This window comes from Ambystoma mexicanum, chromosome 3q (assembly GCF_040938575.1).
Source record: "Ambystoma mexicanum isolate Mex_15411 chromosome 3q, UKY_AmexF1_1, whole genome shotgun sequence".
Taxonomy (NCBI): domain Eukaryota; kingdom Metazoa; phylum Chordata; class Amphibia; order Caudata; family Ambystomatidae; genus Ambystoma; species Ambystoma mexicanum.
Window position 1 is genome coordinate 56,764,475 of NC_090926.1, and position 24,463 is coordinate 56,788,937.

Genomic DNA, 24,463 nt, shown 5'->3' on the forward strand with positions numbered 1-24,463 from the left:
CACGGGGTTAGAACCTGGCGTCTCGAATGAGCGGGTTCCTTGTGGCTCTGCCTCTGCTCCATTGACTCCACCGCGAAGTCGCTACAGATATCTCACTCAGTCTGCTTGTTCGGCGTCGCCCTACCAAAGGATGGTTTCGTTCCTCCAGTTTCCTATAGTTTCTGCGTCGTTTGTCAGGCTCTGGGCCCATCACGGACTTTCCATGGTCACGCCGCCACAAAGGGCGTGACCACAGCAAGTGTTTTCTTCCTCGCTGACAGTCGCAGGCTCTGCGGCTCCACACTGCTCCACCCCACCAAGGCGTAGTTACCTCAAAGAGCTTCCCCTGCATATGACTCTCTCTCCTCCTTCTTGATCGGTTCGTCCCAGTTACATACATATCAGAGCTTAACGGGGTGTTCTGTATTCCTTCGTATTTCTTATTTGATCCAGCATTGCCTGAAGTCAATAGAAAGGAAGACACATTACTTGGTCTTAAAGGCAATCCCATATAAGGAGATATTGCTTGTCTAGGGAGTTCTGTATGGGTAGATCAACTACCTCCTCGGATACTTATCGGCTTATATGCCCAAGATTCAAGAGGGGGAGGTTGCGCCTTCCCTGTCCAGGCCTCATATGCCTGGAATGAATTGCCAGTCAATCTACGCACAGAGAAGTGTTTCCTGACTTTTCGTAAAAGGTTAAACACACTCCTGTTTAACTGATATTGCCCTTGCTATCCTAGGTTCTTGAACTATTTGTTTTTGTTGTGATGTGCACCCTGATGCCTTTGGATTACGCTGTGTAACAATTAAATAAAAATGAGTGCTTGTCCCCTAGAGGAAATACACTCCCAGTAAGGTCCCAGTGTCATACGCCGCGAAGCCGATTGGTGTTTGCTTCCTCGTTGGCGGCTCCGGCGTAGGCGGTAGTCCCAGCATGTTGTTTCATCATACGTGCGTTGTCGGTCTAGTTGTCATCCAAGATGGCGGTCGCTGGGAGGTACTTCACCACTCCTCTCCCAACGATCGCCGCGTTGCAACCCCTTAGTTACCAGCTTTGCTGCTCTTGGGTGAATAACGCTCGTTTTTCTGCTTTCACAGCTCCTAAGCCGCTCTGTCACTCCCTTTCGGATCGCTTCCTTGCGAGCCACCTCTCTTTTTCTTTTCTTCCTGCTCGCTACCTACCTTGCAGTCCTGCTGCTACTCTGCTCGCCCAGGTTTCCCGGAACGAGTCACTCTTTCCGCTCCTCATCTCTGCATTTGGGTTTCTTGCTGCCGCTCCTCGCGGCTTCTGTTCTCCTCCTCCTCTGAGCCACAGTCTCCCTATACAAGATCTCCTATCTCCAACCCGTGGAAAACCTCTTACCAACAATATCGGAAGACTCCTGGAATTCATGTTTCCCTGCGTGCAAAGGGTTTTTTCTGCCTGTGGGGCTTTTTCCCTTGCCGCCTGTCTACGGGAGAGGAGCCCCAGGACTGCTTGTTTCAAGCATTCACTGTGGCTTCCTCTCGTGGTAGGCAAACGTCTTCTAAAGAGAGGAGAGATTATTGCACACGTCGCCACCTGAACCCTGAGGAGTTGGAAGACTACGAGACAGGTGAGGAGAGTGGGGAGGAAGAAGGGGTAAGAGCCAAGGCTGAACAGGACAGATTGCAACGACAAGAAGACATAATGTCTGCAGAGGAACAGATCTAGGAACTCTGGAAAGCAGTTCAGAGCATGTCGCAAGAGTTGCAGAGAGTTAAAGCAGAGAACGCGGTACTAAAGCAATTAGCCACTGCTCGCAAATCTCCGCCTGCTGAATTGCCAATCATGCCGCTCCCTTCGGGAAAAACTTGATAGTTCTCCCAAGAAGATTAAGGAATTTCTGGAAGCCTCTGTGGTATATTTTACATTTAGACCTCACGCCTTTGCTAACGACCAATCTAGGGTTGGATTCCTGATCTCAAACATGACGGGCAATGCTCTTACGTGGGCCACCCCATTGGTGACCAGCGCTAACCCCATATTGCATGATTTTGCCGGATTCCAGGCTCTGCTAAAACAGACCTTCGAGAGGCCTGAACTTACTTTCACCGCTTGCGAGGACTTGTTGGATGTTCGACAAGAATCCTCAGATGTTTTGACCTACATTTCTCGTTTCAAAACTCTGGCTGCAGGGGCGGGTTGGCCTGAGCAAGCTCAGTATGCCATATTCAGAAGGGGCTTAAAGGAGGAGATCAAAGACGAGCTTGCCAGGTCCTCTCGACTAACGACCTTTGCAGACCTACTATTGTCTGCATTACAGATAGAGTATCGACTTCAGGAACGCCGAGCAGAACGTCACAGACATCGTCCTGCAGCAAACCTTCCCGATTATATGGCTTCTACGTCGTCCTTTCCCCACTCCTCCCACTTCCACGAAGAACCTATGCAGATCGGGGCTAGCAGGGGCCCTCTTTCTTCTGCAGAACGAAGACGGAGAAAAGAGAAAGGACTTTGTGCTTATTGTGGGTCCGATCAGCACATTCTTAAAGATTGCTCTGAGGTTCCAACCAGACGACAGGGAAACGCATTCCCTCGGCGCCAGTAGGGACTTGGTTCCGAGGGGCTACCTGCAACCTACTTAGTCCCTACGTTTCCCTCTTGATTACAGCTCCAAACACCTTGGAGGATTCCAGATTGATAGTCTTTCCTGTACTCATTGACATCCACGGTAGATCCAGAGAGACTCTAGCTCTCCTAGATTGTGGGGCTGCCGGAAACTTTGTGGACACTCTATGGGCAGAAAAGGTGGGCCTTCACAGGTTAGTCCGCAAAGAAGATCAGAAGGTAGAGGGAGTGGACGGTTCTCCTCTCTCTTCGGGACCTATAACCCATACCACTGAAGAACTAAGAGTCACCATCTTTAAACATACGGAAGTCCTTAAATTCGATATCATACAAGCTGCTCACTTTCCTATCATACTAGGAATTACCTGGCTCCGAAAACACAATCCTCAGGTAAACTGGACCAGTAATCAGTTGAGCTTTTGTTCTTCGTTTTGTAGAATACACTGTTTCCCAGAAACAAACAAGGATGACCACCAAACCATGACAGTATTAACAAGCGATCATGTGGGAGTTCACGCCTTACCACAATATTGTTTACTTTATCAAGACGTCTTCAAGGAACGGAGACCTGCTACATTACCTCCACACTGTCCGGAGGATTGTACACTAGACCTGGAACCTAATGCCCTGGTTCCCTTTGGCAGGATGTTTTCCTTAACCCAAACGGAGAGACAGGTCTTAAGGGACTATCTGGATGCCAACTTGCAAAATGGTCTTATACAGCCCTCCAAGTCTCCTGCAGGAGCTTCTCTGTTTTTCATTAAGAAGAGAGATTCCACTGAATTGCGGCCATGCATAGACTACAGGGGCCTTGATAAGGTTAACATCAGAGACCGCTACCCCATGCCGCTTATACCGGAGATCATAGAGGCCGTACAAGGGGCGCGCGTATTCACCAAACTTGATCTCCGGAACGCCTACCACTTGCTTCGTATTGCCAAAGGGGATGAGTGGAAGACTGCATTCCGCACCCCGTTCGGATTGTACGAATACAAAGTAATGCTGTTCGGTTTGGTGAATGCACCGGCTATATTTCAGCGGTTTATGGACCGAATATTCTCTGATCTATTACTGGTGACAGTCATTATCTACTTGGATGATATTCTAATCTATTCATCAGATTTGGAAACACAACCAGGACTTCAAACAGGTCCTGGCGCGCCTTCAACAGTACCAACACTTGGTCAAACCCGAGAAATGCGTCTTTGCAGTCTCATCTCGGATACATTCTCTCTGGAGAAGGAATTTCCATGGATCCCGACAAGGTTACTGCTATACTCAGTTGGTCCTCTCCTGGCAATGTCAAGGAAGTGCAAAGATTCCTCGGACTCTCTAATTTCTACAGGAGGTTCATTCCCAACTTCTCTGAGATTGTTCTTCCCATCACAAAACTACTCAGGAAGAATACAGGCTCTTTCGAATGGTCACCAGAGGCAGAACGAAGTTTTGGGAAATTAAAGAGGTTGTTCTGTTCCGCTCCCATTCTTCGCCATCCTGACCAAAATCGGCAGTTCATCGTTGAGACTGACGCATCTGCTATGGCCATAGAGGCGGTCCTTTTACAATCTTATGAGGGAGTTGAACATCCCGTAGCCTATCTCTCAAAGACCCGGTCTTCCAGCCAACTGAACTATTCGGTTCTGGAGAGAGAACTATTCGCTATAAAACAGGCTTGTGAAGATTGGCGACATTTACTCATGGGATCATGGCATCCTTTTCTCATTAGAACGGACCACAAAAATCTGAAAGTCTTGCAAAACATGGAGTGTGTCAACTCAAGACAAGCTCGTTGGGCCTACTTTTTTGCCCAATATGACTTCCATATCACCTACCTACCCGGTACCTGCAACAGGGTAGCTGATGCTTTGTCTCGGAAGGATGCTTCTGGCGATGGTATCCCCCTTCCCCGGGAAAACATGTGTAAAAGGAACAAGATCCTGGGACTTCTTAATATCTTCTTTCAAGAAGTCAAGACCACTTTGACGCCCGAAATGCCAAAACTTCTAGGCCAACGAGGGAGGAACTATACCGAGAGGAACGGCTTAGTGTTTTATGGCAACCGACTGTACGTTCCTGTCGGTCCTTGGCGCGGAAAGATTATTAGTTGGTGTCACGACCTACCAACAGCCGGCCATAGAGGACTACACAACACCCTTGACCTCGTTGCTAGACTGTTCTTCTGGCCTGAGTTAAAAGAAGTAATCGAGGAATACCTCAAAGCCTGTCCGATTTGCGCCAGAACTAAATACACGTCTGGTAAACCCTTAGGATTGTTAACCCAATCTGAGATGCCTACGCGTCCATGGGGACTCGTTCCTACGGACTTTATTGTAGACCTGATTCTTGTACATGCATTATGGTGACGATAGACTCTTTAACCAAATTGGCACATTTTTCTCCACTACTGGGCTTACCTACGGCTACCAAGATGGAAGAGACATTCGCACGTGATATCTTTCGACTGCATGGCTTACCAGACAAGATTATTCGAGGGGATTGGGTCCTCCAACATATTCCATATCTATGACAGGTAATGTCCACAGCTGTGCTGCTTCGGAAAATCTTCGGCGTCTGCGTCCTGCGTCAATGACGTCGATGCGCCGTCTCCGAGTACATCCTCGGACGGCCGACGTCACCCGATGTGATTAGTAGGACGCACAATACCCATAGCCTCAGTTCTGTTTTTTCCGCAAACGTGTTCGCTTCGTGTATCTCGGTATGTCTCGACTCTTTGTAGTTTGCTGTTTTCTTCCCGGTTCGTTGAACCTCTTTGGTTTTTTGTGAAGACCTGTTCGTGGCGATGTCTACTTCGTCTTCAACCCCGCGTCCGGGCTTCAAGAAATGCGGGGACTGTGGGTCCAAGATGTCGGTCACAGACTCGCACGACGCCTGCCTCTGGTGCCTCGGGGAGGCCCACGATACGGACGACTGTGTCGACTGCCAGTCGCTCACAGCCAAGGCCTTGCGGGAACGCAAGAAGAAGCTGTCGGTAGGTCGGGTGTCTAAGCCCCGGAAGTCAAGGTCTACGGGGCTTTCCACGGATGACTCGAGAGGCGACTCTCCGCGTCATCATCGGAAGTCCAGTGGGTCTCCTTCCAGGAGTCGGTCTCGCCACTCCTCCACCTCTTCGAGGCATTCCCGGAAGCGCTGGCATCGGTTGCCTTCCCCATCCTCTTCTGAGGACTCCGCCCGTCGGCGGGTCTCTTATCCCACCATGCAAGCGACACCGGAGGAATGGGCTTCCTTCGGGAAGCAGATGCTAGCGATTCTTGAATCGCAGGGCACTGGTCCGTCCGCGCCTCCGAGTGGGGTCGATCGGCACCGGTCGAGAGACGCCGCTCGTATGCCCTCGGGCTCGGGTGGTCGGCACGGCTCGCGGGAGAGGTCCCGCTCGGACAAGGGTAGCTGTTCTCGCCATGCCCGTTCCAGGTCCCGGTCCTTGACACGCTCGAGACAGCGTGATCCTGTGCCGTATTCGAAGAAGACGGCGGCACCGAGGTCGTTGACGATTTCTCTTGAGGCTCTGCCTCCGAGGGGGTCGTTGACGCTGTCGGTGCCTAGGTCGTCGAGAGACAGGCTCGGAGCTCCGGCTTCGAGGCCTGTGTCGACGCCATCGATGTTGGTGGCGCTGCAGCTGACGTCGACACTGATTCGCTCAACGCCGTTTCTGTCGACGCCGGCGCCGACTCGTTCGGCGCCCTCAACGCCTTTCGAGGCGGTGGTGTCGGAGGGGCCCCGTGGCACGGGGTTAGCCCCTAGAAAGGCTCTGGCTGAGGTCAGGAACAGCTTTGGTCCCCAGATGTCTTCCTCTGACCGCCTGGAGTACATTTCAGAGGGTGATGAAGGATTTGATGAAGGCTTGGTTCCGGTTACAGTACCAGATGAGCTTATCTCGGGCCATAGCCAGTTTGATGACCTGAGGCAGTCACTGCATGATGCCAGTGGACTGGACACCTCTCCGGAGGTGGAGTTTTGTAGGCTGGAGCCTGGCACTCATGCCGATTCTTCATATCGGCGCCTTATGTCTCGGGTCACCGAGTACTTGGGTTGGTCGGCTCCCCCAAGGGAGTTCGTTCAGGATGATCTCACGGACATCCTTGATCTTGGTCCCCCCACTGAACCGGTATTTTCGTTTCATATGACTCTGCAGAGAAGGGTGCCGGCAGCTTGGACTGCTCCGGAGAGTCTCCCAGCAGTGGGCAAGTCTTTGTCACGAAAATACCGTCCAGCTAGTAGCGACCCCTGCTACTTGTCCAGGCACCCCACTCCGGAGAGTTTGGTGGTGCAGGCGGCTACGGCCCCGGCAAAGCAGGCGTCGTATCCTACCATCCCTCCGGATGGGGACGACAAACGTTTTACAGCTGGGCGGAGAAAGTGTTTTCTTCAGGGGGTATGGCGCTTCAGGCAGCCAACTCCATATGTGCCGTGTCTCGTTTCACACACACTCTATGGAGCTGTGTTGCATTAGCGGCTGAACATATTCCCGAAGGGGACGAACGGGATGGTTTCCTTGCTATGGTTCAGGATGGCAAGGATACCATGTGTGAGGCCGTTCAGTCGGGTTTGGACATGGCAGATTGTGTCAGCAGGTCCGTGGCGGCGAGCACCGTAATACGCAGGTTTGCGTGGTTGCAGAAGTCTGGGTTCGCTCCTGATGTGCAGTCCCGGCTCCTCAACATGCCCTTTGACGGTGAACATCTTTTTGGCAGCAAGGCTGACGAGAGCCTTGAGAGGTTGCAGACCTCCAAAGCTGCAGCGAAGTCGTTGGGCGCTGCAGTTCGACAACCTCTGCCTTTTCGTCCTAGGGGACAGCAATGGAGGGGAGGTTCCTTTCGCTATTACTCGTCCGTCAGTAAAGCAAGAGGAGCTAGCAGTCAAAGAGGCCACCGTAAGAGTGCCAGAGGTGGAAACAAGGGTACTCGAGGTGCCAAGGCCGCTCGGGCAGTTGCCTATTTGCCCTCAGGCAACGCCGCAGCCGCTACCACTCAGTCATGAGGCCAGGTCCCATGGTTCGCCGGTTGGGGGAAGGCTGGCGCCGCATCTTGTAGAGTGGCGAGCCATTACTTCAGATGTGTGGGTTCTGGAGATCATAACCCACGGCAACTATCTTCCCTTTCGGCAGAGGCCTCACGACAATCCACCTGGGAACCTCTCTTTGAAGAGTCTGGATCCGCTCCTTGCGCAGGAAATTCGAGTCCTGCTGGAGAAAGGCGCCATAGAACTGGTGCCTGTAGCGGAGTGGAACAAGGGATGGTATTCCCCTTATTTTTTGATTTCGAAGAAAGACGGGGGATTGAGACCCATCATGGACTTGCGCGGTTTGAAGGACAAGTTCAAGATGGTTACTCTCTCTCAAGTCCTCCAGGCCCTTCAACTTCAGGACTGGTTGGTGTCTCTCGACCTCAAGGACCCTTACTTCCATGTGCCGATCCATCCCAAGCACAAGAAGTACCTGAGGTTCGCGGTTGGCGACTCGCACTTTCAGTTTCGGGTTCTGCCGTTCGGAATGACCTCCGCCCGAGGGCTGCCACCACCACCAAGCTCATGGTGGTGGTGGCAGCGCATCTCAGGAAAGGGGGGATTCACGTCTACCCCTACCTGGACGATTGGTTGATCAGGGGGATCTCTCCCAAGCAAGTCTTGGATCTTCTGTCCGTCACCTGCTACTCCCTTCACAAGCTGGTCTTCTCCCTCAATTTAAAGAAGTCCCATTTGACACCAACACAGCGGCTCCAGTACATCGGAGCAGTGCTTGACACATCCCTAGGGCAGTGTTTTCCTCCCCAGGTGAGGGCTCTTCACATTCAGCAGATGGTGCACAAGTTTCAACTTGCCCAGAATCTCCCGGCGTCCGAGTTCTTGGGACTGCTCGGCCTCATGGTATCCTGCATTCTTCTGGTGCCAGAGGCTCGTCTGCGGATGAGATCTTTGCAGTGGGCACTCAAGCTCCAGTGGTCTCAGTCCTCCGGCAGGCTTTCGGACCCTGTTCAGGTGCCGCCCTCGGTCGCCCAGGACCTTCTGTGGTGGGCCGTCGAAGGCAATCTGATGAAGGGGGGCCCCATTTTGGCTGCCCTTGCCAGAGGTGACGATCGTGACGGACGCATCCCTCACTGGATGGGGAGCTCATGCCAACGAGTTGACAGTCGGCGGTCGTTGGTCTCCGTCGGAGTCCAGGCTCCATATCAATCTGTTGGAGCTGAGGGCCATCAGGCTTGCCCTGAAGGCTTTTCTGCCGACTGTGCGAGGAAAGAGTGTCCTGATTCTAACGGACAACACGGTGGCCATGCACTACCTCAACAAAAAGGGGGGGCAGGGTCACTTCCTCTGTGCAGGGAGGCGATGCAGCTCGAGTTCTGTGCCATCCAGCAGGAAGTTTCGATCTCGGCCGTTCATCTGGCCGGAGACGACAACGAGACGGCGGACGCTCTGAGCAGGCAGAGCACGATCTCTCACGAGTGGGAGCTGGCTCAGGAGATTCTCCTGGAGATCTTCGCCCTTTGGGGGACCCCTCAAGTGGAACTCTTCGCCTCCAGTGTCAACCGGAAGTGCGGAAGGTTCTGCTCGCGGGAATTTCCTCCAAAAGGAGCCTTAGGAGACGCGTTCGTGGTGGAGTGGGCATTCCCGCTGCTGTACGCGTTTCCTCCAGTCCCCGTCATCCCGCAAGTACTGCAGAGGTTACGGAGGTTCGGTTCCCGGATGATCCTCATTGCTCCAGCATGGGCCCGGAGGACTGTAACGCTCACCTGATTCCCACGGAGGCGCAGGTCGTGGCAGGAAGGTGTCTGTGACTCGAAAGGTGATGTGCAGGACTCGATGGGCTTCTGGGGTCGAACCTCTTCGCACTGTGTGACAAACTCATAAGGTGAGGTTTCTGCAGGTGAAAGAATATAGGGGTTAATGGTCTGGGTTGTTTAATGTCTCTCTTCCTCTCTCTCCCTAGCTTCTCCGTAGAGCCCCCAGGTCAACGTGCTCACCTTAGGTAGGTGAATGCTGGGCTCTCCATCTGCGTCTGATGCAGGGCGCTGTTGCCAGTTTCTTCACTGGTGAAACATGGGCCTCTTGGACTCAGAGGACCTTTACCGTTGTTAATCGCACGAGCGGTGAGTTTCCAGACACCTTTTTAGTCTTTATAGTCTTTAGGTGCAAGGCACGTTAACATTGAACAGGACTTCGTATAATGCTTTTCTCCCCTTTTGCTTGCAGGACTCTTGAGGAAGATGAAATGAAGCGCCTGGAAATGCGTGAGTAAATGCAAGCGCTCTAGCTGTCTTTTCCTTTGCAGTGTAGTTCATGTTGAAGAGGCACCAGAGTATTTGCAGGCGTTCTATTGCGAAGAGCGCGATGGGCGTAAGTAAATACCTGTCTAATGTCTCTTCTTTTGTCTTTCAGAAGTTTGTTTGCAGCGCCGGAGTCCGCGGAATGCCCGTAAGTAAATAGAATGCTTTTATCTCCGCAGGCGGCGATGCAGCGTGAAGAATTCCAGAATTCACAGAGTGCTGGTAAGTAATGACAATGCTTTTGTCTTCACAGGCGAAAGTGCAGCGTGCCGAAATGACCGCAGCCGATGGATCAGGTGAGTAAGCAATGCGAGTTAAGACTGCCTTGCTAACCTGCTGTTTCTTGTCTCTGCAGGTGCTGCTGTCGACTGGATACAAGAATGGTGAGTATGATTCTTGCAGATTCAGGATCGAAAGAAGAAAGGCTGGAACAGACTCGGTGAGCGTTCTGCTGCAGATGCAGAATAACGCGAAGCACGTTTCGTCTATCGGGTGTGGTTTAAATAGCCTTGGAGTGATGAGGCGTCTTCCTCCACGGCCCCGCCTAGGTAAGAAAAGAGTTCCAGTTCCAGAAGCTTTCCAGTGCTGAATCCAGGGAGTGGAGCTTGCCCCACCCAGGTAAGAAAGTAGTTCCTGTTCACAGAGGACTTCTAAGTGGCTGGTAAGTAAGCAGCCTGGTCTGCTGCAGGTAAGTCCACCCAAGCATCTGCACACATATTATGAGCCCGGCGCTTCCAGTGCCGGGACCGATGATTCTGATGAGCCTGGTGCCACCGGTGCCAGGACAAGGTCCAAAAGGTCCCCGTGGGGACCGGCTGGTGCCTAGGATTAGGGTTAGGGGCCTGCTTCCAAGGACGTTGGGCTGGTCCTGGCTCCTTGGAAGCAGTGATCATGACAAGGACGTGGTACCCGGACCTTCTCGACTTGTCCATCTGCCCCCCACGTCGTCTTCCCTACTGAGACGATCTGCTCTCACGGGAGGGGGGTCAGGTTCTCCATCCAGAGGTCAGATCCCTCAACCTTCACGCTTGGCTTCTGAAAGGTTGAGGTATAAGGATTGGGACCTTCCCGAAGACGTGTTGGAGGTGTTGCTCTCGGCCAGGCGGCTGGCAACAAAGTCTCTGTACCGTTGCCGTTGGAGAAAGTTCTGCGACTGGTGCAGAGTTAAGAATGTGGATCCTCTTGAATGTGACATTCCCATGGTTCTGTCTTTTTTGCTTTCCTTGGCCCACAGGGGCTTGCAAGTGGGTACCATTAAAGGTTACCTGGCGCGCTGTCCATATTTAAGCGCTCGTCTGAAGAATGTTCCTATTTTAAGATTCCTTTAATTTCTCAGTTTTTGAAAGGGCTCACTAATGTCTTCCCTCCGTCACCTTTTCTGGTGCCCGGTTGGGATTTGAACCTTGTTCTTAAGTTTCTTATGGCTGCTCCGTTTGAGCCTTTGCATTCTTGCCCTTTGAGACGGTTAACTCTGAAAACTGTGTTTTTGGTTGCGGTTACTTCCACTCGCAGAGTGAGTGAGTTACAGGCACTTTCAGTTAAGCCACCCTTCACTGTGTTTCATAAGGACAGGGTTGTCCTTGGAGTTCGTCCTTCTTTTCTTCCGAAGGTGGTTTCGGAATTTCATTTGAGCCAGAAGGTTGGTCTTCCGGCGTTCTATCCTCCTCCACATCCTGGTAAGGAAGAGGAGAGGCTCCATAGGCTTGATCCTAGGAGAGCGTTGAGCTTTTATATTTCGTGCATGTCCCGGGTCAGAGTGGACGATCAACTTTTCATTGGTTACGCTGGAAAGCGTTTGGGACAAGCTGTGACGAAACAGACTTTGTCTCGTTGGATTATTTTAGCTATCTCCGAGTGTTACCGCTTGGCGGGTAAGGACCCTCCGGCTGGCTTGCAGGCCCATTCTACCAGGGGAGTGGCTGCGTCTACTGCCCTGCAGAGGGGTGTTCCTATTCGTCACATCTGTGATGCAGCCACCTAGGCTTCAGTACATGCTTTTATACGGCACTACTCCCTTGATTCCATCCGAGGGCAGGATCTGGCTTTTGGCAAGGCAGTCCTTTATTCCGCAATTTGATTGGGCATGCTAAATTTGTGTTCTAAATTCTTTTCCCACCTCCTTGCTTGGTACTACTTTCGGAGTCTGTCATAAATATGGAATACGTTGGAGGACCCAATCCCCTCGAAGAACAAGTTACTTTCTTACCTGGTAATGTTCTTTCGATGGGATGGTCCGATGACGTATTCCATATCGCTCCCTCCCTACCTTCCCCGCTGCAGAATTTCTTTTGCGATTGCAGCTTGCGTTCCCCAAGGCCTTGTGTGTCTGACAGGCAGAAAACTGGTGGCACATGTTCTGGGGGAAAAAACTACAACTGAGGCTATGGGCGTTGTGCGTCTTACTTATGACATCGGGTGACGTCGGCCGTCGGAGGAAGTCCTCTGGGACGGCGCATCGACATCATTGATGCAGGACGCAGACGCCGAAGATTTTCCAAAGCAGCACAGCTGTAGACATTATCTGTCATAGATATGGAATACGTCGTCGGACCATCCCATCGAAAGAACGTTACCAGGTAAGAAAGTAACTTGTTCTTTTGGACCGAGGCAGTCAGTACATCTCAAACTTCTGGAAGGCTCTGTGTTTCCAAGTCGGAATTGAAAGAGCTCTTTCTTCTGGGTTCCACCCTCAGTCTAATGGCCAGACGGAACGACTAAATGCTACCTTGGAGCAGTATCTGCAATGCTACAGCAACCAATACCAAGACAACTGGGTGTCATTATTGCCAACAGCAGAGTTTACATACAACAACTCCACACACTCAGCCATCTGTCTTACTCCATTTTTTTGTACTTATGGAGTACATCCTCGATCTTTTTTTCCCATTATTCCCATTCCTACCAATTCTCCCACAGCTGAAGCAGTACTCCAGTCCATTGCCGAGGCCCATATGACTGCCAAACACAGTCTGGAGAGGAGTAGGAGACGAAATAAGGAACAGGCAGACAAACATCGGAAAGACTGTCCTGATTGGAAGAAAGGGGACAAAGTATGGCTCTCTACTAAATTCTTACCGATATGGGTTCACCCTTCTAAGCTTTCACCTCGCTTTTTGGGACCTTTTTCTATCCTATCCGAGATTAACCCCGTCTCTTACAGGTTAGAATTATCCTCCTCTCTGTCGCATACATCCTGTTTTTCACTCTTCTCTTCTCAAGCCCTTTGTCCCGGACTCTTACCAGCGATCAGTTCCCCGACAGACTGTCCCGGGTTCCAGTAATACAGAGGAATACGAGGTGTCTGCCATTCGTGACTCCAGATATTACAGGGGACGTTTGGAATACCCGGTCTCGTGGAAGGGATACCCCGAGTCGGAGGACTCTTGGGAACCCGTTTCCCACATACATGCCCCTCAGTTGTTAAGTCGATTTCATCGACTTTTCCCTGGTAAGCCTGGAGTGCTCCGCACTGGAAGGGGGCATACTGTAATACGCCGCCGAGCCGATTGGCGGTTGCTTCCGCGTTGGCGGCTCCGGCGTAGGCGGTAGTCCCAGCACGTTGTTGTTTCATCATATGTGCGTTGTCAGTCTAGTTGTCATCCAAGATGGCGGTCGCTGGGAGGTACTTCACCACTACTCTCCCAGCGATCGCCGCGTTGCAACCCCTTAGTTACCAGCTTTGCTGCTCTTGGGTGAATAACGCTAGTTTTTCTGCTTTCACAGCTCCTAAGCCGCTCTGTCACTCCCTTTCGGATTGCTTCCTTGCGAGCCACCTCTCTTTCTCTTTTCTCTCCGCCTGCTACCTACCTTGCAGTCCTGCTGCTACTATGCTCGCCCAGGTTTCCCGGAACAAGTCACTCTTTCCGCTCCTCATCTCTGCATTTGGGTTTCTTGCTGCCGCTCCTCGCGGCTTTTGTTCTCCTCCTCCTCTGAGCCACGGTCTCCCTATACAAGATCTCCTATTTCCAACTCGTGGAAAACCTCTTACCAACAATATCGGAAGACTCCTGGAATTCGTGTTTCCCTGCATGCAAAGGGTTTTTTCTGCCTGTGGGGCTTTTTCCCTTGCCGCCTGTCTTCGGGAGAGGAGCCCCAGGACTGCTTGTTTCACGCATTCACTGTGGCTTCCTCTTGTGGTAGGCAAACGTCTTCTAAAGAGAGGAGAGATTATTGCACACGTCGTCACCTCAACCCTGAGGAGTTGGAAGACTACGAGACAGGTGAGGAGAGTGGGGAGGAAGAAGAGGTAAGAGCCAAGGCTGAACAGGACACCCAGTTGCCTCGACCCCTAGGGAGGATCTTGCTGAGCAGGCTCATCTCCTTAGTCTCACAGGGGGTGGCTCCCTCTGGGGGAGAATGGACTGGAAGGACTTATATCGTCCCCCGCAAGCAGTGATTGTTGCTGGAACTCGCCTTCCTCCATGCTGTGAATTGTTCTAAGGAGGCCTGCATCGTTGGATTCTGTATTTCTTCCCTGACCGGTCTTGCGTCTTGCAGTTGAACCCGACCAGAAGATTCCACAACTCCTGGGCACCTCTCATTGGAACAAAGGATGGTAGGTAAAACCCCCAGCGACTCCCAGACGATCCACAATGACATCTGGGAAAATCTGAATTGGGTGTGTTGGAGCTTAAGTATGCAACAGCATGCCTGTCTGCTGTAGGATAACAGCATGCCTGTCTGCTGTAGGATAACATTTGGAACCAGTCCCTTTACTCCTATCACAATTCCACTCACCTTTGGTCGGGTATCCTGCCCCTGGGTTAGCCTTGGGTCTGGAAGCAAGGAGAAAACATACCTTCTGGTAAATTGTTGTTGAACTTTTAATTAGTTTGAAACTAATCACCTCTGCAAGCCCATTGCATCCTTTCTAACGAGAATAGTTACTTGTGAGAAACCTTTGACTTTTGGGCACAAGGCCCCATTCATCTTAATGTTTGGACTTCCAAAGTTAGGATACTGATCTTGTGACTAGTTCCCATCATTTACAGCATCTACATTACTTACCTGCAGTGCTTAAGTTATTTGATGTCTATTAAGTGAACCTAATGGTGATTGTAAATATTTGTATTATAGAGTGTTGTCTGATTGTACTACCTGCTGGTTTCATTTTTTAGTGTGTTCTACAGGCCTTAAATAAATAACTGTATTTTTATAACTGTTATGTTATATTTCTTATACCGCGCCAAAGCCCGTGGGCATCCAGGCGCCGAGAGACAGTTAAGCGGCAGGTTACCAATGAAAGATTGTGCTAATGGAAAAGGTACGTCTTCAATTGTTTCCGAAATATGAATAAGTCCCCGGTCTTACGCAGAGTGGCCGGCAGCGCATTCCAGGCCTTGGCGCCTTGGATATGAAACGCTCTGCCAAGCCCGCTGGATCATTTCACTCGATGTTGGACTAGTAAGAGATCTTCTGCTGATCTGAGTCTTCTTATGGGCTGGTAGACGCTAATAACATCTTTCAGATGAATTGGTGCAGTCCCAAAAACGCATTTATGGCAGATGGTTAGTAGCTTGAACCGAATTCGGCATCTACAGGGAGCCAGTGTAGTTTTTTTCTAGCAGCGGTAATCGGCTCTGAACATTTCATCTGAAAGATGATGCGGATGGCTTTATTTTGTACTTTTTGGAGTTCATAGATGTCGACTTTACTTGCCCCACATAGGAGTGCATTACAATAGTCCACACGTGGTAGAATGACGGCTCTCACAAGTTTGGTGCGGTTTTCGATGGAAACAAGTGGGGCAACCTGTCTAAGCACCTTGAGATGGTAATTGGTGCTCTTAGAAAGAGCTATGACATGAGCATTACAATCTAGACTACTCTCCATAAACGTACCTAACGTTTTAACTTTCTGTACAACTTTGATGTCACTGCCATCAATCCTAAAGCCTGAGTACACCTGGTCCAGTTCAATGCCTGGCGGGGTCCAAATCGCATAAACTCAGTCTTTGAGGCGTTTAAGCAGAGCCAGTTAGTGGACATCCACTTGTTTATCAATTGATACACCATGTCAACCAAGTGTTGGTCGGTGTCATGATTCCCAGTGATGTTGAGGACCAATTGGAAATCGTCCGCATAGTTGCAAAAGAAAATCTGAAAAAATTCCAATTCATTGCAAAGAGGGAGGATGTAAATATTAAACAGTAAAGGGGAGAGACATGCCCCCCTGGGGGACTCCGCAGGTCATAGGTTGTGATTTGGAGGCTTAGTCCCCCCAGTGTACCTGGGATCGTCGACCCTCTAGAAATTATCTCCACCAGTCTATGGCATTAGCAGAGAGGCCCCCAACCGACTGCATTCTATCAAGAAGGATTTTATGATCAAGCAAGTCGAAAGCTGCGGATAAGTCTAACAACATCAGCAGCCCAGACTTACTTTCTTCCAACTTGGAGAGCATGAAAGTCTGACAGTCTAAATTGAATTATTGTGTGCTAATCTATGTGGACTCATTGCAGGCCCATGACCCCACTCACACTCTCATGAGACTAAGCCTTGACTGCTCTTCCACATGTCTTGATTGGGGTTTGGCTACCTATCAGAGCTCCCTGATTATACAGTGGCCTCCTAAAATCTGCATATCCTGCCAGATTCTGGAAATCCATTTTAGCACATTGACAGGCTGACTCATCCAGGGACATTCATTCCCACAGGGGCAAAGGCTACTGCCATCTTGTTGTTGCCACCCACTGCTGCCTCCAGACATTGAACTACTTACGGCTGGCCTTTAGCATGGCATCAGGTGCCATCCATAGTGACGCGCTCCTGCTATCTGATGCCATACGAGATTACATGAGCAATAGCAGAGGTCCTTTCATCAGTGCTTAGGCCCTGCCTACCCAAGTGAGGCTGCTCTCCTCCTCACACCGCTCCCTGGACTCTCTACCCATTACCCCAATGGCTGCCCGTCCCTACCTGGCACACAGACTGGTGAACTGAACATCCCCAGGGCTGCTCCTTCACACACAAGTGCTTTGTTGAAACTGTGGCCTGGTGTAATGTTGCCCACTTATACCCTACGGGATTGGCTAAAGACCATGTCCCCACCTCCCAAAAGAGCTGTCGACTTGCTGTTTTTTTGTTTGTGTGTCTCTCCCTCCTCAGTTGGCAACTATTCCAAAGGTTGTTTCTGCCTTTCTCTGCTGAGAGACACTGTTCACTTATCAGGTAACTACAGGAGTGACCTGTACATTTATTCCTGCAAAACGAACATTCCTAGGATCCCCTATGACAAAAGATCCTGGTACAGTCCTCGGGCAATGTAAGTAATGCAGTAAACAAGCACAATATGTTCCTTATTCTTTCTTATTACACTATAAATAAATGTAATTAACCCATTCAAATTGTGTATGTGTCTTTATCTGTCTTCCTCACGGGTATGTTACTAGTGAAGGGTTGTAACCCCAAGCTAGGCGTGCCCTTTTTGTTGTAGGTGTTTGAGTGCCATGACCTCAATGGTCTTCTCAGTTCATTATGTAGGGAATCCAACCACAGGGAACGGTTTGTTGGAAGTGTCCTGTGATTTTTGGAGTGGGAGTTGCTCAAGCAGGGTTCAAATGAAAACAGAATTTTAAGTTTGGGAGGATTGGTTTTCAAAGGCCATGCTGGTAGTCTGGTTGGAAGAGACCTTACATTTGAAAGGTAAAAAACGTCACCCAATTGGTTTAATCATATACAGAAATACATTACCATTCTGTGAATTGTAGCATTTAAACATTTACTTTTTCTGTGTGCCTATTCCAAGTTGCTCTCTTCTTTCTGTCAGCCTGTCTCACCTGAAATGCTTTGGAGTGATCTTCTTCTCTACCCTCCCTAACTTTGTATGACCTCATGTTGTGATGCATTAATGCCACTCCTGTCATATCAGCATGGTTTTACTCGCTCATATCCTTTGATTGACCTTACCATCCCATGATCCCTAGTCTCCTCACATGTTGTCTATTTTCAGGTGCACGGGTGGATGCTTTGGACCGGGCTGGAAGGACCCCTCTTCACTTGGCAAAGTCCAAGCTGAACATCCTCCAGGAGGGACACTCTCAGAGCCTGGAGGCACTGCGACTGGAAGTTCGACAGGTAATCATGTCCTGCATTCCCTCTGCAATCTGACCACTAACCCGTTGGGGTTAAGTGGGTCATGAGTGATTGGAACCCCACTTGGAAAGCCCTTGAGGCACATGGCTTGTCTGGACTTGCCATAGTATGGAGGGGTGGCACAAAGGCTCCCTGTCTGATGACAGGTGCCTGGCTCTTTAGATGCTGCTCCATGGAATTCTTGCTCACGCACTGGGGAATCTCAGAAATGTACACTCTTTTGGTACCCTTGAAGCCCGGATTGGCTTTCTCACCCTCTAGTGCTCTTTAACATTACAATTAACAAAAAACAATCAATTTTTGTAGTATGTTTTTATACGTGTGATTTTAGCTCTACATCAACTTTCCACTGTCACAATAAGCCAATATCTTTGCGAGACAGTTGAGTACAAGGTAGGACTTACCAAGAGAAAAGAATAGTCCTGCTGGAAGATGAATACCAGATGGTCCAGGTAATAACGAGCCACCATAAAACACCCAAGCACTTTACTAAGAAGGACCCTCCCAGTGATTTATCTAACTAGCAATGTGGAAAGAGCTAGCGAAATGAATCACTTGGAAGGGTGAGGAATCCACAAGAACTGAGACGAGCACTAAGCTGTAATAAAAAAACAAGGTCTCAGTAATAGAACTTCCCGAAGGCAATATAACCCCAAGCAGACTAGACTAACCTGTTGTATAGGAATCCTGGACCTTCCCTGGACCTTCACTGATGTATGAAGAGGAATTCTTCTTGAATTCTCCTAAGAATACAAGTAGGAATGTAAGGACAATAATGCCAGTGCGCTGCCTATCCCCTATGAACCCTTGAATGTGCCCCCACATGTTTTCTCTTACTTACAATGCCGTTATTCGGTGTTCTAATGTTATTCCCAAATATTGAAGAAAACGTAACAAAAGGGACGGGGAAGGTTAGTACAGGAAATAACCCGCACAGCACGAGGGACCCACTAGTATCGGGTTGGTGCACTGTAGAGTTCAGCAGCAGAGCGTTCATAGGTGCACTGTTTTGTAATCCATTTGCAAATGGTAGCTGTGATTTGGAGAAACTCTGTGGATCCTCAAGCTGGAGAAGTGAGTATTACTTGAGTAATTTGAGTCCTCAATAAGTCTCTAGGAAGACTCACAGGCATAATAGTCAAGGAGATTAAGTGCAAGGAACTGAGGCTAATGGACTGTTTGATAGGAAGAATGTCAATGGCAATTCAGCACCGGAGCCTAAACGGATTCCGTACTTGGAGTGGATAATGATGCCGGATCACACTGTGTAATAGGAACTGAACTGCAATACCACAGCGTAATGAGTACTGGGTGGATAAATAGTTCCCAAACTGGAAATGCCTCGGTTAAGAAAGCAAGGCAGACAACACGCTCTAAGTAATCACGGAAGACGGTATACAGCGTAATGAATTGTAGAGGCTTACTGTAACAACCAGGATGTTGGGCAGAGCCAATTAAAACAGGATGGAAAGCCGGATCAAAAAACGAATGTTCATAAAGCACTGGAGCGGGGAAGAAGGTGAACCCAGCTTCGGGATGCAAATTGATCAGAAGCACCCGATTGTTGCCGAAAGGAACTTAAATAACAGCCTGACTCCGATTGGCTGCAGGAACTGCGTGAGAAGTCGCGTCCCGTATCACATGATTCTGTAATTGCGTGCGTCTTGTAGAATGACTTGTCGAGACAAAACATTTTCGCCATGGTGATCTAACCGAAAGCTTCCACTGTGTGAAAAACGGCTTAGCAGCCAATCTATATGCAAATGAGGTACTCCGAAAATGAGAACCAAGAAGCCCTTGTCCACCTGCAGGAACTGAATTGGCAGGCATGACATCCACACATAAAACATTTATAAAAAAGAAAAGAACCATGAAGGAAAGATTAAATTACAAAACATTATAAAATTACAAAACGTTATAATAATTTCTTACATCAATCATCTGTTATTTCATCACCTATTAAGAGGACGCAACAACAATCCATAGTCTCATTAAGGCTATGGTCAAGGATAGCGATCATCCATAAATGCAATATGACCAAAACCGATTAAGTACTCTCCAATGTATATAATGGCTGGTTTGTGTAATTTATGCAAATGAAATTGAATTAAATATTTCTGTGGCTGTGGCATAGGGAGTGCTTGTGTAGCATATTTCGCTAACCTCTTCTTCCCAGTAATACAGGTAATAGACAAGCACAAGTCCCATTTCCTTACTTTATCAGTAACTTGTTCTTTTAACATCTCAAACAGTAAGTGCCAATCTGCTAGCCATCCAATTTTAACACAGATTAGCACATTTTAATATCACTTTGTTAGAGTCATCATGTAGTTTTGAATGGATTGTGTCCTCCCAAATATTCCTCATCTTTTTATACTTCCCTTCCAGCTTCTGCTGCTTCGGAAAACATTTTTCTCGACTTCGGGGGCTGTGCACTGGTCACGTCGACTCGATGTCACACAAGGGCCTCCGTTTGTCGGTCGACGTCATCACCGGTATATGTAGCGCGCGCAGCGCCAGTCGATTTCAGTTCCGTTTTTCCGACAAAGCTTTCACTTCGAAGAATTACGGCTCGCTTTGGTTCTTCATCGAAACTTTGATTCAACTGGATTTAAATTTGAAATGTCTTCGTCAGCTCCATCGACGCCTAATATAGGTTTAAAAAAATGTCAGGGTTGCGGGGCTAAAATGTCTATCACCGACCCTCACTTCCTATGTCTCTGGTGTCTCGGCACAGAACATTGCATGTCATAGTGCAATTCCTGTCAGGCAATGACCACCAAAGCTCTAAAGGAGCATAAAGATAAATGACACATCCGTGTTATATCACATAACTCCTTCCTAGCCACAGAAGCCAAATGTAGTTGACCCCTCCCACGTTGATTGGCACAGGCTCCTAATTTAGCATACACAGGTAACCACGAGTTAGCCAATGGTGGTAGAGGTTTAGGAAGAAGTTGTGGATTGGTAGGGGGTGTTAGGGACACCGAAAAGAGGGTTAAGGTTCTTGAACTGGATAGGTATGGGCAACATAAGGGAAAAACGTGCCTCACTAAACAGTCTTGAACAGTGCAAAAACCTCCTAACCCTACTCCTGACGCTGGGATAACACCCTTCTAAATTAGGATGTTGCCCTTAAACCCTGTTTTCTCAACACCTTTACACCTAAGCCAGCAACTGACATAAGCACATAATGAGTTATCAGATCTCCCCTGATAACAGCGGTAGCATACAACATAGAAATGACAGAAGCACCAAAATAGCATACATAGAATGTGCAAACAGAAATGTTCCCCACTGGTCACTCAAAAGCCTCATGCCATATCATCTGGGAGAGGTTGCCTTCATGATAATGCTTTTTGAATGGGCAACTTGCAGCAAACCATGGATTGGGACAAGAGCAAGCAGCACAAACAACATGAACGTCCCTCGCTTTTATCCTTGACAATGCAAAGAACGTTCTCAATGTTCAGAACACCAATATTCTCCTTTTAGCGGCTTGTTCAGCACAAGTTCCTGTGAAGTGTTGCAGTGGAACACACGTGAAAACACTTGTTCGCAAGTGTTGTACTCTGACACATGCTGGCCAATAGCGCATGTGGAACACAAACACCCTGTGCAAGCTGCACAATGGTAAGACTTTCGACACCCACAAAACACTCCCACACTACCAGCTTTCACTTAACTGAGGCTGCGGGGGTCTCGCAGGCACCTCCCCAGGCAATGTTTCTCCAGCGTTGCACGGTCACACTGCCGAGATGTGCTCCTTTCCTCCAATGAGGGACAGAGGCTTCCCCAGAACGCTGCTCCTCACCGCATGGGCCCGGGTCCATAGATTCAGGGGAACACGCTTCACCTCACCACCTGCCCGGGTCCATACCTCTGACACACCGGCTCTCCTCCAGCCCGTGCCTGCCATGCCAAAAATCACCAACAGGCAGCACTGGCTGAAGAGGAGATTAAATAGCGTGTGCCAGCATGCGCATGCGCTAGCACACTGAAACCCATGGATTCATGGGAAACGTAGTCCTCGGGCCATTTTGCAGCCCTTTTTCCTTATAGTAAATTAGCGGTGTGTAGGACCGACTCGAAGCCCCCTTTGAATATTTAGAAGAAAAGAAAATCTGACGAGTTGAGAGAATCTCATCGATGGAAGAGATCCAAGAAAAGACCTCAGCATTTCCTCCACTGAGAGAATTGTATGCCCGACTAAATCCGACTCCACGGCTGAGTGGTATGCGTTTCAGAGAGAAATGACAAACATTTTCGAGAAGGCGGCCCGACCCCCTCGGAAGAGAAGGAGATAGATCATGCCCCTGTCGCTCTGCTTAAAGACGACAAAGGGATGTTGAAGGCTAAACCCTGTGAAACTTCGAGTCTGGGACATAAGCCTGATTCTCATAGAGAGCCATCAAGGCCTCGATCTGATGAGAAATCGTCATGGGCTTAGACAAGCCGAGAATCCAGTCCTTCGAAGATCTCTTTGAAGAAGAAGTCGACAACTACGATGAAAACAGCATCACCTGCCACTCTCTCCACAGACTGGACTTCTCCCTCAATTTCAAGAAGTCCCACATGATTTTATCCATTCTGTCCGCCGCGTGCATCGCTGCCTGTTTCAAAGATGGCCGGCGCGGTGCGGCATGATAACGAGGCTGTTGCCTCTACATCACCTGGCAACCAAGTCCCTTTTTAGCCAATCCCCTGTGCCGACAGACAGAAGCCGGCCAGCAGGAGAAGGCTAGGGACAAGGCGGCTACTGTTTGCCGCTGAAAAATTAGGTAAGCCTTATCCCCATTACGAACGCCCTACGAACTATTACTGGAGCTCTCCCCTGTTGCTTGCACTGCAAACTGATTATACTAACAATTGCATATCAACTTACGCTCTGTGCTTTGAACCAGAACCAAAACCTTGACTTGCAATTGATTGATATATGAACGAATGCCAACCCAATTTACTCGCTTTCCATATCGGCTATGCTTGTACCAAAATATCCACAACCATGAGTCTCCTCGTCTGAAACGGTGGCATTTTAGCCATTAAAGTATCCTCCGCCGCGCCACTTTGACCTTGTCTGTGATCCCCGATCTAAATTGTGAGTAGCTGTGAATATACACACTTGTGCAATATCTGCCCGACCTATCATGCGCTACTCCTGACTCTACTTATGTACCTGGTCATCCTCACGCACCTCATGTAAATTGCGCCACTTTGTCTAAATCTGCAGCATTTTGATGTTAACTGTACCTCTTGATCTTATCTGTGTCATTTTGATTCTAGCGGTGCAATTTTGATATTTGGCCACTTCTGCCTTTATCCATGCCATTTTGATTTCATCTATGCCATTTCTGATCTCACTTGTATTTTATCTGTGCAATCCTGACATTATCTGGCCAATTTCGACTTGATCTATGCCATTTGGCCTCCATTTGCGCTATTTTGAACTCCTGTACCAGCTTGATTTTTATCTGTGCCATTTTGATTTCCTCAGTCATTTTCATTCATCTGTATTTGATCTGTGCCATATTGATATTATCTGGGACGAAATAATCACCCATATTCTATCTTGCTTGTATCTTACGGCCATCCAAGGCACTCATGCCGCCTCATTGCGAACTATGCCTAAAGTCCACACACCTTGCTGTAAACTCATGTAAATGTGCCTTTTGATTGCCTAAATATTGCCACCTGAACGACACACTGTATGCATTTCACTGCTTATTGCATTTAAACGCGCCACTTTTATTTAATATATCTTTAAGTTACGCACGTGACTCTACCCAAGATATGAGGCCAATATCCTGTGCAACATACCACCTTGCTGCTATTTGTGCTTAGACACTCACCAGACTCATCCTGCTACTCCTATTATTAGCAAATGGGCCTGGTTGAATCTATCAATCGTGTCACCTAACCCATTTGTTACTGAGCAACGTTACTGGCACATCTCTCTTAATCCAGACCTTCATCATGCTACTATGCCTACATCCGTTAGTACTAGAATATGACCAGCCTACCTGTTCACCTAAACTCTCTCTGAAATTGCCTAGGACTCTGCTATTAAATTATAAACCTGGCCCACATTAAGGCAGATTATTGCATCTAGCCATTGGCACTGAGTAAGTCCTTCTAAGTTTACTAAGCCTGTCCTAACTTTACTGCATGTAATTAATTAGGCCTCTTCAATTGTATCCTTATCAAGTGAGACCAGAAGAACCCTGATCGCTGAAGTACATAATGCATGCCATTACACTTCAGTCAATCATTCTCTGGACCATGCTGAATGTAATTCTCAACCTAACGGCCACTTATACTACGTCAAATGCTATGGCCAGTAATACCATGAGCACCTCATTAGGAGAGGAAAGCATCCCAGTGGAGCTAATCGACCCCAGTCGCACCCAAAGCCCACTGAGAACTAACATACCATGTGACCTCATGCCTAGAAACCTTAGACTTCGCTCAAGACTAACTAAGGTATTCAAACCTCCTGTTAGCCATTCAACTACGACTATC

At 48.9% G+C, this 24,463-nt stretch overlaps 1 protein-coding gene across 3 annotated transcripts in view; it reads left to right on the top strand.

Moving 5' to 3' along the window:
• ANKRD54 (ankyrin repeat domain 54) overlaps window positions 1–24,463 on the top strand; it is a 544,971-nt gene that overhangs the window by 467,843 nt on the left and 52,665 nt on the right. For all 3 annotated transcript variants that reach the window (XM_069653072.1, XM_069653071.1, XM_069653070.1), the window contains one exon: window positions 17,802–17,926. In XM_069653072.1, the coding sequence (XP_069509173.1) occupies window positions 17,802–17,926 (125 nt within the window). The remainder of the gene's footprint in view (window positions 1–17,801; window positions 17,927–24,463) is intronic.